Below are 11,685 nucleotides of genomic sequence, written 5' to 3' on the forward strand. Positions count from 1 at the left end.
TTCTTTTCTTTTTTTTTCTTTCTGTGTGTTTGCTCTGTTGTAATGTTTTTACTTTTCCTTCAGTTACAGAATAAAGTGACTGTTTTTAGAGTTTAGTTTGTCAGCTACACCAGCAGCTGTTCTTCATGATGGAAGTTTGACTTTGTCTGGAAATGATGCTTCTTTTTTTTAAATTCACACTATCAAAGACATCTTAAGTTCATTGAAAGAGGTGGAATAAATATTGAACTGGAATTTTTATTTTAGACTGAAGTGGAAGGGTGTCTGCAGGGTTCATTGACTGACATTTGAGAGTTTTTTGATATTTTAAAAGTGCAATTTATTTGAGAAAATAAATGGAAAACTATTGACCAGTCAGAAAGCAGTCTGTGTGATGTCACTCCCTAAAACAACAAAGTGTCTGATTCTGAGGTGAACAAACCTCAAGCTGCATTTAAAATGTGATATTTATTTAAATCATTGAGTCTGATAGCATGTTAAATACTTGATTTCTCTGGTTATAAACTATGATTTATCACAACTACACCAAACTTTCCAAATAAATCAGCTTTTAAAAAACAATTTAATTTTAGTATGAATTCAGAATCATAGCTGAAGAGTTTTCATTAAAGATGAATAATAAGTATTTTATGTTTGGTCACTGCTTTTGCAACCATTACTGATGTAAACAAAATTAAAAGTGCAGTATATATCATTTTAAAGGTGCAATACATAGAATTTTGTGGCATCTGAAGGAATAAACTTGGCAAAAATGGAATATAATTTTCATAAATATGTTTTAATGAGTGAATAATCACCTGAAACTAAGACTCCTGTTTTCGTTGCCTTAGAATGAGCCCTTTATATCTACACAGGGAGCGGGTCCACTTCCATGGAGGCTACCATGTTGCATCGCCATGTTTCTACAGTTGCCCAGAACAGACAAACCAAACAACACTGGCCTTTCTTGTTTTTCGCAAGTTTCCTTGGAAGAGAAGGGTGAGGGTGGGCTATTTAGGTGTTCAAAAGAAATCCTCACTAAATTCTCCAGTGTTAGTCCTTGTTTTAAGATAGGTCATGTATTTTGAGTTTCAGTGGTGGGATAAGTCAATATTCCGATTTTAAAAGCAGAGTAACAACAGTGAGTGACTGAGGTGGCTGCTGGAGGGATGGAGAAAGAACATCAGAAATAGAAGTTAACATTTTTGAAGTTAGGAGAGCCTCAGACAAGAGAGTGAAAGAGAAAGCTGATTCATCAAGTCATAGTGAAAAAGAAACCTACTTGTTTGGAATGAAGATGTTAGGTTTGGAAGGAGTTTACTGGATGTGGAACTTTGTTAGAAAAGCAAACTGTGGAAAGATGGATTAAGAAGGAAGTGGGAGTGAAGTTAAACTGATTAATATTAATCGCTCCCGGTTGATAGTCGTTGAGTGAATGTCAAAAACACAGATGGAATAAAACTTGAAAATCTTGGTGTTGGGTTTTGGGTTGGATATGTACCCAGTGACATGTTTTCCACTCAGCTAGAAAAGCTCCAATAAAAGATGCTGATGGAGTCTCAGAGTGGATGAAAGAGGTTAAAGTAGTTAATCCAAATCTGTTAAACTTCACTTTGATTTGTTCTTGGATCACATGTCATAACCAGTAAAGCAGCATGTTCCCAAACCTTTTGTAGTGTAAGAATAGTTGTAAGTTTGATTACAGTTTGTTTGTATGTAGGAGTTGATTTTGCCACATGTGGTAAATGTGGGGAGAAAGATCCAGAGAGTCTTCTCTGTAAAGAGAATCATGCAGCATGGAAGAATAACTGTCCAAACAGAGTGTGAGTGGCAGAAATAATCAGGGTCAGCTCTAAGAAGAGACTTAAACATGAAGAAGTAGGTAAGAAATATTTAGCTTTTTTAAGGATGAGGTGATGTTTTTGACCTTTTTGACAATCGTGATTAACCAGCCCCAGTCTATTTGAAAAAATATATAATTCTAGTTGAAGTCACTTTTTCTGAACAGTGACTCCAACCAGCTGCTGACTGTTTTTTGTGGTGCTGGCGGTGGTTTTGTAATGACATTTTGATCTGATTGACCTGGTTGTCTGCTCCAAGAAGGGTTTTCTTCTAGCTCGAAATATCCGTTGATCATTTTAAAGCATAAATAAATCATTTACTCAGTAACAGATGAATGTATTACTTTACTTCATTTAAACCATTTAAGCTATGGATGTCAAACATGCGGCCTGTAGACCTAGAAGGGTCTTCCAAGGGGTCCAATCCGGTCCACTGGATAAAGTTGCAAACTATGAAAATTGCAGTAAACTAATTCCAGTTTTTCTATGAAATGCACCTTTAATGCTATTCTCATTTATTTTAGCTCGCCATTCACAGTCAAGAACGTCCAACTTGAAATAACTGACTTATAATGTGATTCAAATTTGAAGGACATATTTGCCTTGGTTAGCTTGGACACATTTAATCAGTGTCTCTTACCAGGGTAACCCTTAAACTGACAGACCTGGCTGCTAAAATGTCTCTTTATGAACAAGCTTTTTCTGTGATGAGCATCAATAAATTGATGCTCTGGGCTGAGCCCTTGATTCCCTGTGATTAACTGTTTAAAAACAATCAGAGAAAATGGATATGATTGTAGATACAATGAAGAGATTTCTGTGTTGTAGGAGTTTGTGGAGAAGGTGTGAAGCAGCTGTTAAGAGATGCTTTTAGTTTCTGTCACACAGCTGAATAATAGAGAAGTTATAGCAGAATGGTGAAAGGTGGCGAGAAGTGATTTATTATTTTCAACCAGTAGATGGCGGTAATGCAACAATTTGGATACAGAACGCCACTAAAAACCCGCAAAAAGAAAAAGACGTCATCATTCCTGGACTTCTCACATGTTCACAACAGAAGCAGAAAGATCCCCAAGAAGTGAGTGTGTTACTATTCTCTGTCACTGTGCTTGTGTGTGGATGTGTGATACGAGCTTTCTGTGCTGCTGCTCTCTATCAAACCAGCTGATTCCTCGCACGTGTTTGTGTTACTGTAATGATCAACACACAGCAGACACATTAAACTACAGTCACAGTCAGTGTGTCTGTTTGGACCTTCTCTAAATGAAGTCCTGACAGAAAACTCCCCACTGATGTGCTGCTAGTTATAATATAGAAAAATAACTATATATTTAATCTGTGACACACTTTGACATAGAAATGAAATCATCATCATCATCATCATCATTATCATCATCTCTAAATAATGATTATACCCCTTTAGAGAAGTTCATTTTAAAGGTTTCTTCCAGTTTTCCAACTTGAACTTCACCTGAAATGATTTGATTATGCTCTTTAAAGGTTCAGTTCATCATAGATAGATAGATAGATAGATAGATAGATAGATGGATGGATAGATGGATAGATAGATAGATAGATAGATAGATAGATAGATAGATAGATAGATAGATAGATAGATAGATAGATAGATAGATAGATAGATAGTCTTTATACTAGAGATCCAGCTGAATAAAACATCTGTAACTATCGACAGGGGGGAAAACTAAAATAATTACTATAATACCCTACATTTGACCAATTAAAGCAACAATATATGTAATAAATAATAATAAAATACTCAGTGTGCAGATCTAAAATATCTATAAAAAACTAGTGTACTCAGAATACAGTCTAACATACACCACAGTCATTCCTTGCTGTCTGTATTGTATTTGAATATTATTTAATATAAGATCATTTCTCTCCACAGTTTGAATGAACCTGATCATTTTCTTATCTTTTATTTTCAGGAACTTCCTCTCCTTCATTCCTTAAGAACAGTAGATCTCCTACACTTCTTCCTCCTCTGACCCGTCAGAGATGAGTGACAGCGATGACGACGTCCCCACCCTGTCGGCTCACACTCTGGCCGCCCTGCAGGAGTTCCTCAGTGAGACAGGCAGCGATCAGCCTCACAGCACCGAGCCCTCTGACCAGTTTGCCGTGGGAGCGGTGGAGGAAGACTGGGTGAGAGCGCTGGTGCACAGACACTGAGGGTTAGACGTGATGAGGAAGTGGCTCAAGCATCAATTCAGAGCTGTGATCTGACTGCTTGTGTCAGCTGTTATAATGAGTTTTGGAGCTTTGAATTTGGAGCCAGAATCATCCACAGCTGATTTGATTGGCTTATCACAGATGTTTTGTATTGATATATATTTGAACTGATAAAATGAAGTTGGTCATTTTTGTTTGAACAGTGACTGAAACCAAAGTTTCTGTCAATTGACACATTGAGTGAGCACTAATTAGTTTATCAGGGAACCTCAGATTTCATTATTAGTGTATTTAATGAAAGTCTGATCATTTTTGATTGATACATAGTTAAAGTCATTTATTGGTTGCTTCTTTCTACTTACATCATTACAAATTGAACATCTTTGGGTTTTGGACTCAGTAATCTAAAGATATGACATCGAGCTCTATGAACTTCTGATGGGAATTTGTCAGCATTTTCTGATGTCATGAACACTAAACAAGTAATCGATTACTCTAAAATAACAAGTGCTAATAATAAATATTAGATTAGATTGTTAGTAGTCATGGCTGCAGCTCAAGCAGCCGCTGTCAGTCAAGTTCAAATATAAAGAAAGTTACTTTTACATTCACACTTTGTTTCAACTTAACGTCAGTAAAGTAGCTTCTGATAACGCCTTATTCAGTGTCACTGATGTCTCTGTCTTTCTATGTGTGTGTGTGTGTGTGTGTGTGTGTGTGTGTGTGTGTGTGTGTGTGTGTGTGTGTGTGTGTGTGTGTGTGTGTGTGTGTGTGTGTGTGTGTGTGTGTGTGTGTGTGTGTGTCCACCAGCGGATGAGCCAGTTCTGGTACAGTGATGAAACAGCAACAAAGTTAGCTGAGGAGGTCATACGTGAAGCTGGAGAGGGAGGCAGGTAAAGCTACACACACATCACCTATTTTACATGATATATTTTTAATTAATTGACATTACTTTGTAGAAATCTGTTTTCACTTTGACATTAAAGAGTTGTTTTTTGTAAAAAAAAAAAAAAAAAATTTAAAAGCCAAATTATATTGACCATGATTCAATTTATAAAAGCAATAAAAGGTGAATACTTTTTATAGACACTGTAGGTGTGGACATCAGTCAGCTTTTCTCTGTATTATTGAGCAAACATAGAAAGAAGCCACGTACAGTTTCCGAAGCCAAAATGTTTGGCTCATCATTTTGTGCCAAATTGACACACAGGAATATAAAAAATCCACAGAGCAACAAACCTGAACCGTCCCAGCCTCATCTATAGCATGAGTTTCTGTTGAAGTGTGATAATGTTGCTGTTTCCTTTCCACCTGCAGGATAGCGTGTGTGAGCGCGCCCAGTGTGTACCAGAAGCTGAAGCAGGGCGTGGTGGACGGGTCCGACCGGGTGTCAGCTGTGGTGCTGGAGTACGACCGCCGCTTCGCCTCCTACGGCGACGACTTCATCTTCTACGACTACAGCGAGCCGCTCTCCTTCCAGTCCAGAGTGGCTCCTCAGAGCTTCGACGTCGTCCTCGCCGACCCGCCGTACCTGTCTGAGGAGTGTCTGGGCAAAGTGGCCAAAACCATCAAGTACCTGAGCAAAGGCAAAGTGCTGCTGTGCACAGGTGAGAGGACCTGTTATCATTAGAGTATCATTAGCAGCTGATTTCTATCAGATGAATCCCTGACAGCCTTCTAAAAAATCTATAACATTAACTGCAGTTTTAAAGCTATTTCTACAATCCTCAAAGACTCTTCTACACATCTGGATACCCATCTGTCCACTGCATGATAAAAAAGAAAGATTTTAACATGTTTCCAAATAATTAAAAGTATAGTAAGAGTGCAATAAGAGGGTTTGAAAAGGTCTACTTTATTTGTTACTTTCACTGAGCACATTTAGCTGTTTTTACTTCTTCAACAAAGGCGGTGTTGGGGATGGGAATCAAGAACCGGTTCCAGTTTAGAACCAATTCCAAATTGTCCAATCCATCTGAATCGTATGCTTCCAAGCGTATCAATTTCTGTTATCGATGCACAGGAACAAAAAAGAGGCAGAACTCAATAAAATCTCATTAGTTCCCATCCCTAGGTGGTGTGTAACATTCAGGGACAGTCAGAAACTGTTCTTTCATAGAAACAAGTAGGATCACAGTTTTAGACTTGAGGTAAAGGGTAAACAGCTGTGCAGTATTATAGCAGGAGATCATTAGAACATTTTTGATTTTAGTAGTATCATATAAGCAGTATCAGGAATTCGGTTTTTATGATTTTAACCTGCCAGCCAATCAGAAACAAGTGTTTTTTGTGCTTGTGGTTCAAAGTCAGTAGTCTTTTGTTTAGTTTTATGTGATTATATCATGTGTCTCATGTCTCTAATGCAAAGTGTTCAGTTTTTAGAAAGAATAGCCCATTTCAGTACAGCAAGGTGCATTTGTCTGCTGCAGTGCCTGTTTTGACCACTGGAGGGCGACGCAGTAGAAAATAGTCAGATTCTTTACATACCTCTTCAAAGTGGCTGGAAATGATTTTTTTTTTTTTTTTTAATATAAAAAGTAAGAACAGCAGCTCTTTTTTATTTCACTCCTGTTGTTAAATGTCTCTGACCAGATGTTTGTGTTTGTGTCTGCTCTGCAGGAGCCATCATGGAGAGCGTGGCTAAAGACCTGCTGGATTTAAAGATGTGCAGCTTCCTGCCGCAGCACAAAAGAAACTTGTCCAACGAGTTCCGCTGTTTCGTCAACTACCAGTCCCGCCTCCTGTCCTGCTGAGCCGCCGACCCCTCCTTCTGATCAGCTGATCGGAGCGGACTCAGGATGGAGGAGGGACGACGTCACTCAGACATCTCTGAGCACGGAGCCTGGCTCTGTTCTGCAGCAGCGCTCTTCTGCTGCTGATGGATGAACAGAAACATTAAGACCTGCAGCAACGGTGGAAACACGTCGCCCCGTGATTTTGCATTTTAGTTTATTTTGGTTCCAAGTGGACTCAGGCCTGTAAACAAGTCGGCTTGTTGACTCAGCAACATTTTGGGAACCTTCTGGTTCACAACTGAAACAATCACTGAACACATTACAGAACATTTTCATAGTCAGTTAATAGAATAAGCCAGTAGCCAGCAAATATTGAGTGGTTTCAGCTCCTTCAGTGTGAGGTTATGCTGCTTTTGTTTTTACATTTTTTTAAAAATCAAATTTATTTTAATCAAATGTCACAGTCGGTTGGCCAAAATGTCTCAAATGAAGCTCTAGAACACTGAGCTGGACGTGTTTCACTGTTATAAAGATCAGGTCACACTTCTCAGCCTCTGAAAACAGTTTTATAGTAAACTGAAAACAGTCCCCTGTGGTTTGGACCCAGCTCTGTCAAGTCTGACAACCCCCCCGCCCTCCTCCTCCCTGATGATGTGACAGTGAAGTCAGCAGGGTTATATTGTTCTGGCTCAGACACTTGACTGAAATTGAAAAACATACTGAATGTCCAGATTGTCACTAACAGCTGCTCAGTGTGCTGTGGAGCTTTAACTGAATTGGACCATCAAACACGCAGTCATGTGGATTATTTGTTGTTGATCATGCTGATGGTTCATTTAGGATCTGATGAGAAGAAGCGTTGCTGTAGATGAGCAGTTTGTGGGTTAAATATTTACTGTCCATAGTCATTTGGCTCATCCTGTCAGTGATGGAGGTTCCTCTCACACACATAAATCACACATATTGAGGTGCAGTGAGAGTTGAGCATAATGTTACATGACAACAGCCTGGAAAGATATTGAGTTCCATTGTTCAATACGTTTGTTCAATATCATTAAACTGGTCAGTTACACACACAAAAAACCCTCTTACCTCTGCTGGTGTGTGGACATGCAGATGGTTTTGCAGCTATCACACTGACATATCTGCCTTCACCCCAATAAAAAGGCCATGAATGGAATGTGTGTTTGTGGTGCTCGCAGCATTAACCCTTACATACTGTTCAGGTTCAGCGTTTTCCTAAAAAAAAAATGGAAATAAACTGCATCTTTTTTTTGTGTGCAGCTGATACACATTTTTATAAATGCAAATGTACCAATTTGACCTGTGTTAATTTAAAAAAAAATCAAAAATCAGCATGTTGTATTCTTCATATTCTATCAAATGTTCTGGACCATAAAATAGTGATTGTAAATGTCTTTTTTTCCCCCCCATAAGATAAATCAAACTGAAGCATTCATCAAACATTTATTAATGACTGATGGGGAATTCATGAATGTGAATTGGTGTAGAGACTTATTATGAGTCAGAATATGAACAGTATGTAAAGGGTTAAAAAAAAAAGAAGCTATTTAATAGCAAAACGTCTTTTCAGAAACTGTGTTCGATGTATGAAACTGCTACCAAAGAAATGAGCAAAGTAACAGGACATAGTTGGTGGAAAGACACACTGCTGCTCAGAGACCCAAGTTTGTTATTTGGGTGAACTGACCCAAAAGTCAACGTGTACTTCAGGGTTTCCTTTAATCATCTGTATTTTTCAGTCCTGTAAATCTCTACAGTTGTTTTGGCTGTCAAGTAAATACAGTTCATTCGGATTCAGTTATTTGGACTTTAAATTTTGCATCATTGAACAATTGTGAAGTCCCAGTTGATTCCAAGTTCAGGTCCAAAGGGGGTCAGAACCAATGATGTAGATGAAATCCTTCATTATCCAGCTATACAACGTTTACTATATTTATGGCCATTGTGAGTGATTCTGCTTTACAGGTATGATATGTTAAGTTGTTTGTAATGCCAGTGAATGAAAAGTGAAAACCCAACAAAAGTGGATCAGGTGCAGTGAAGCTTATCTGAAGTAGCACGGCTCTGTTTTCCTTCACACTCTCTTGCCGGCAGAGACGAGCGGTCTGGTTTTGGGTTCCGCTCTCTCCAGGCTCTGGTTTCTGTTGCGGCCGCTCCGTTCCTTCTCCAGCAGCGGCACACAGGTGCATCCCACGGCGACGGACACGTAGATCTCGGTGTAGGAGTGGCGGCCCCCGATGCAGGAGCCCGTTCTCCTCAGGATGACGGAGGGAGCGTAGACCGGAGTGCTGCGGTACTGGTTGCTCTCCTCACCGTACGGTCCCATCAGGCAGCCCTTACACAGGCAGTAAGCCTCTGGGATGTAACGGGGATACCTGGCTGGGTCGTAGGAGATCCTGCAAGCATGAATACAAACACATGCTTTTTTATTTTGTGAGATCAAAGTTCATATGCTCTTAAAACATGATTACAGAAACAACCCAATACAGTGTGACTGCAACTGTAGTTGTTACAAATCCCAACAGCCACATCCAAGATGTGATGTTCAGGTTCCTTGAACAGGGGAGCATTAATTCTCCTAAACATATGATCATATATTACATGTTTTTGTTGACTCCAAATAGTCATAAAGTGTTGATTTCCCTACATTATGACATTGATTAGGTGTCTGTGATGAATTTTGTTCTTTTAACACAAAGTAAATCAGTTATTACCAGTCAGGAGCAAATGACAGTGTGAAGGAAGCAGAGGTGTTGATTGTTTAAGAATGACAAGGATATGACATGGGAGGGGTCATTTCATTTCTTTGCATGTCTTTAAATTTCCTTTAAAATTCTGATGATCAACAATATGTGATCTGCCCCCATTTTGACCTCCCACTACAACATTAAGAGTCTAAATACATTGTAAACAAATTTCACTTCACAAACATCAGACTGAAGTTTAAAAAACTGGTATTAGCACATAAATCACAATGCAGTGGAGACTTTAGTGGACTGAGGGACATTTACATAGGATGTGGTGTAAAGTTGAGCAGCTTCAGGATGTCTGGTGCTTCAGTTCATCATTTATGAAATAAAATAAAATATTTATGGTGTAGTTTATGTTGTGGATATTGTGTTGTCATTAGTGGATTTTTTTTAAATTACTGTTTTTAGAAAAATAGCCAATAAAACCATTAAATGCAACCTTTCTTAATTTATTCTCAATTTACAACGTACATCTGCTGATGTTCATATATTTGCAGGCACAGCTGCAATATGTGGAGTTGATGAGACATTTTAATTTAACATGACTTTACAACAGGGGTCTGATCTGAAATGATAAAGTGCCTCATTAATCTTGATGGGGTTTAATGTCAGCACTGTGCCTGTAACTCCTGGCTAAAGGTTAAAAGCACTAAATATTATTAACAACACTGTAACGTTTGTGTGTTCACAACTAAGCAAGTTATGGAAACATTTGCATCGTTTAGCTCTGTAGATGAATTGCTGTCATTTAATTTCCAATATTTCATATTTTTTCCAACAGCACAATTTCTTAATGTTTGATGTTGAAATGTAAATGAGTCTTTAATGAACATTAATTGTAATTTATAAGTCAGAAATGAGAGGAGACCATGCATGCTGATATTTTAACTTCATGACAACAGAGAAGCAGTCCATCTGTTCTCACCTGTAGGTCCAGGGGGAGATGCTGCGCAGGCTGACCGGGAGGCGGGTCTTGCTGTCGGTCAGGGACCGTGCGGTGGTCGGGCAGGTCAGGTTGAGTTTCTGCTGCGGTTCCAGCTGCAGGGCGTGGTGGAAAGCACTCAAAACTCCGACCGAGAGCCGCCCGAACATTTGCTCCAGGATCTCCTCCGGCAGATCCAGGCAAGACCGGGTCCTGACCGCCTTCTTCCTTACCCGACCTACACCGGCTGCCAATCCCAGCAGCAGCACAGCCAGGTGCAGCAGCAGCAGCAGCAGGACGTGGATCCGACGCGCCATCACTGAGCGGTGTTGTGCAAAAACGCGTAACCGCTGAAAAATGTTTCCTTGTTTAGTTTCCCTCTCGTCTTGTTTTTGAAATATACAACAAGGAGACAGAAACAAGTGTGACTTTTGCTCCAGAGTCAGTTTTAACAACCTTCCCTCTGTTATAATCCACTGAAATGATGAGAGCTTTGTACAGCCAGAGGCAGGAAATCAGTCCGCTCTGGCGCTGGAACCGAGGCACAGGCGCTCCGCCACGGAAACTCAGAGAACATTTTGGCACAGCGCGTCCACTGCGTCTCCAGGAGGAATAATTGCCTTAAGATTAGAAATGATGACCAAACTGAGAGTTGTCACACCTGCCAGTTGATGGTATCGACGACAGAAAATGTCACCAAGTGCGTTTTATCAATGCTTTTCTTCGGACAGCGTGTGCGTAAAAATGGAGCCGAAGAGTTTGTGCGCGCAGGAAGAGTGTGATTCATTCAGAGGAAGTCTAAATCACACTGAAGTACTGACAGATAAAGTTAAGCCCCAGCAATAAAAAAAAAGCTGCTGTTGATGGGAGTGGGAAGTCCAGCGTGCTCTCTCTGTCTGTGTGTGTGTGTGTGTGTGTGTGTGTCCTGGCTTCACACCAAAATCCACTTCACATTAAGATAAACTGGAAGCAGCTATTTTCAACCACTTATGACTGTGACGTAAGGGTCAAACGGCCAGCACTTTTAATTATTAAAAAGCTATTTTCTCCCAAAGACTATATTCTACTGTCATTTAGTAGATATGTATGGGAATTTATATCACCAAGATTTATGTGAGGCCCAGGCTGTAAATTATTACTCATATAAAAAGCTTTTTAAAGCTTAATTTAGGCCAGTTTACCCTTCACTAAATCTTCGGTTTGGCTGCCGGCCTCTGTCTCCGCCTGTGTTGTTTCTATAT

At 39.6% G+C, this 11,685-nt stretch overlaps 2 protein-coding genes across 2 annotated transcripts; one reads left to right on the forward strand and one right to left on the reverse strand.

The window, feature by feature from the left end:
* Positions 1-2,861: 2,861 nt before the first annotated feature.
* eef1akmt1 (EEF1A lysine methyltransferase 1) lies at positions 2,862-7,559 on the forward strand. Its single transcript, XM_062431935.1, has 5 exons — positions 2,862-2,898; positions 3,770-3,986; positions 4,824-4,906; positions 5,331-5,620; positions 6,633-7,559. Exons 2-5 carry the CDS (start codon positions 3,840-3,842, stop codon positions 6,764-6,766), a joined length of 654 nt encoding a protein of 217 aa, XP_062287919.1. The 5' UTR covers positions 2,862-2,898; positions 3,770-3,839; the 3' UTR covers positions 6,767-7,559.
* Positions 7,560-8,278: 719 nt separating this feature from the next.
* Positions 8,279-11,235, reverse strand: il17d (interleukin 17d). The gene is made up of 2 exons (XM_062431974.1): positions 10,448-11,235; positions 8,279-9,168 (listed from the first exon to the last, which is right to left on the reverse strand). Exons 1-2 carry the CDS (start codon positions 10,759-10,761, stop codon positions 8,847-8,849), a joined length of 636 nt encoding a protein of 211 aa, XP_062287958.1. The 5' UTR covers positions 10,762-11,235; the 3' UTR covers positions 8,279-8,846.
* Between the last annotated feature and the right edge of the window lie 450 nt (positions 11,236-11,685).

This window comes from Scomber scombrus, chromosome 13 (assembly GCF_963691925.1).
Source record: "Scomber scombrus chromosome 13, fScoSco1.1, whole genome shotgun sequence".
Taxonomy (NCBI): domain Eukaryota; kingdom Metazoa; phylum Chordata; class Actinopteri; order Scombriformes; family Scombridae; genus Scomber; species Scomber scombrus.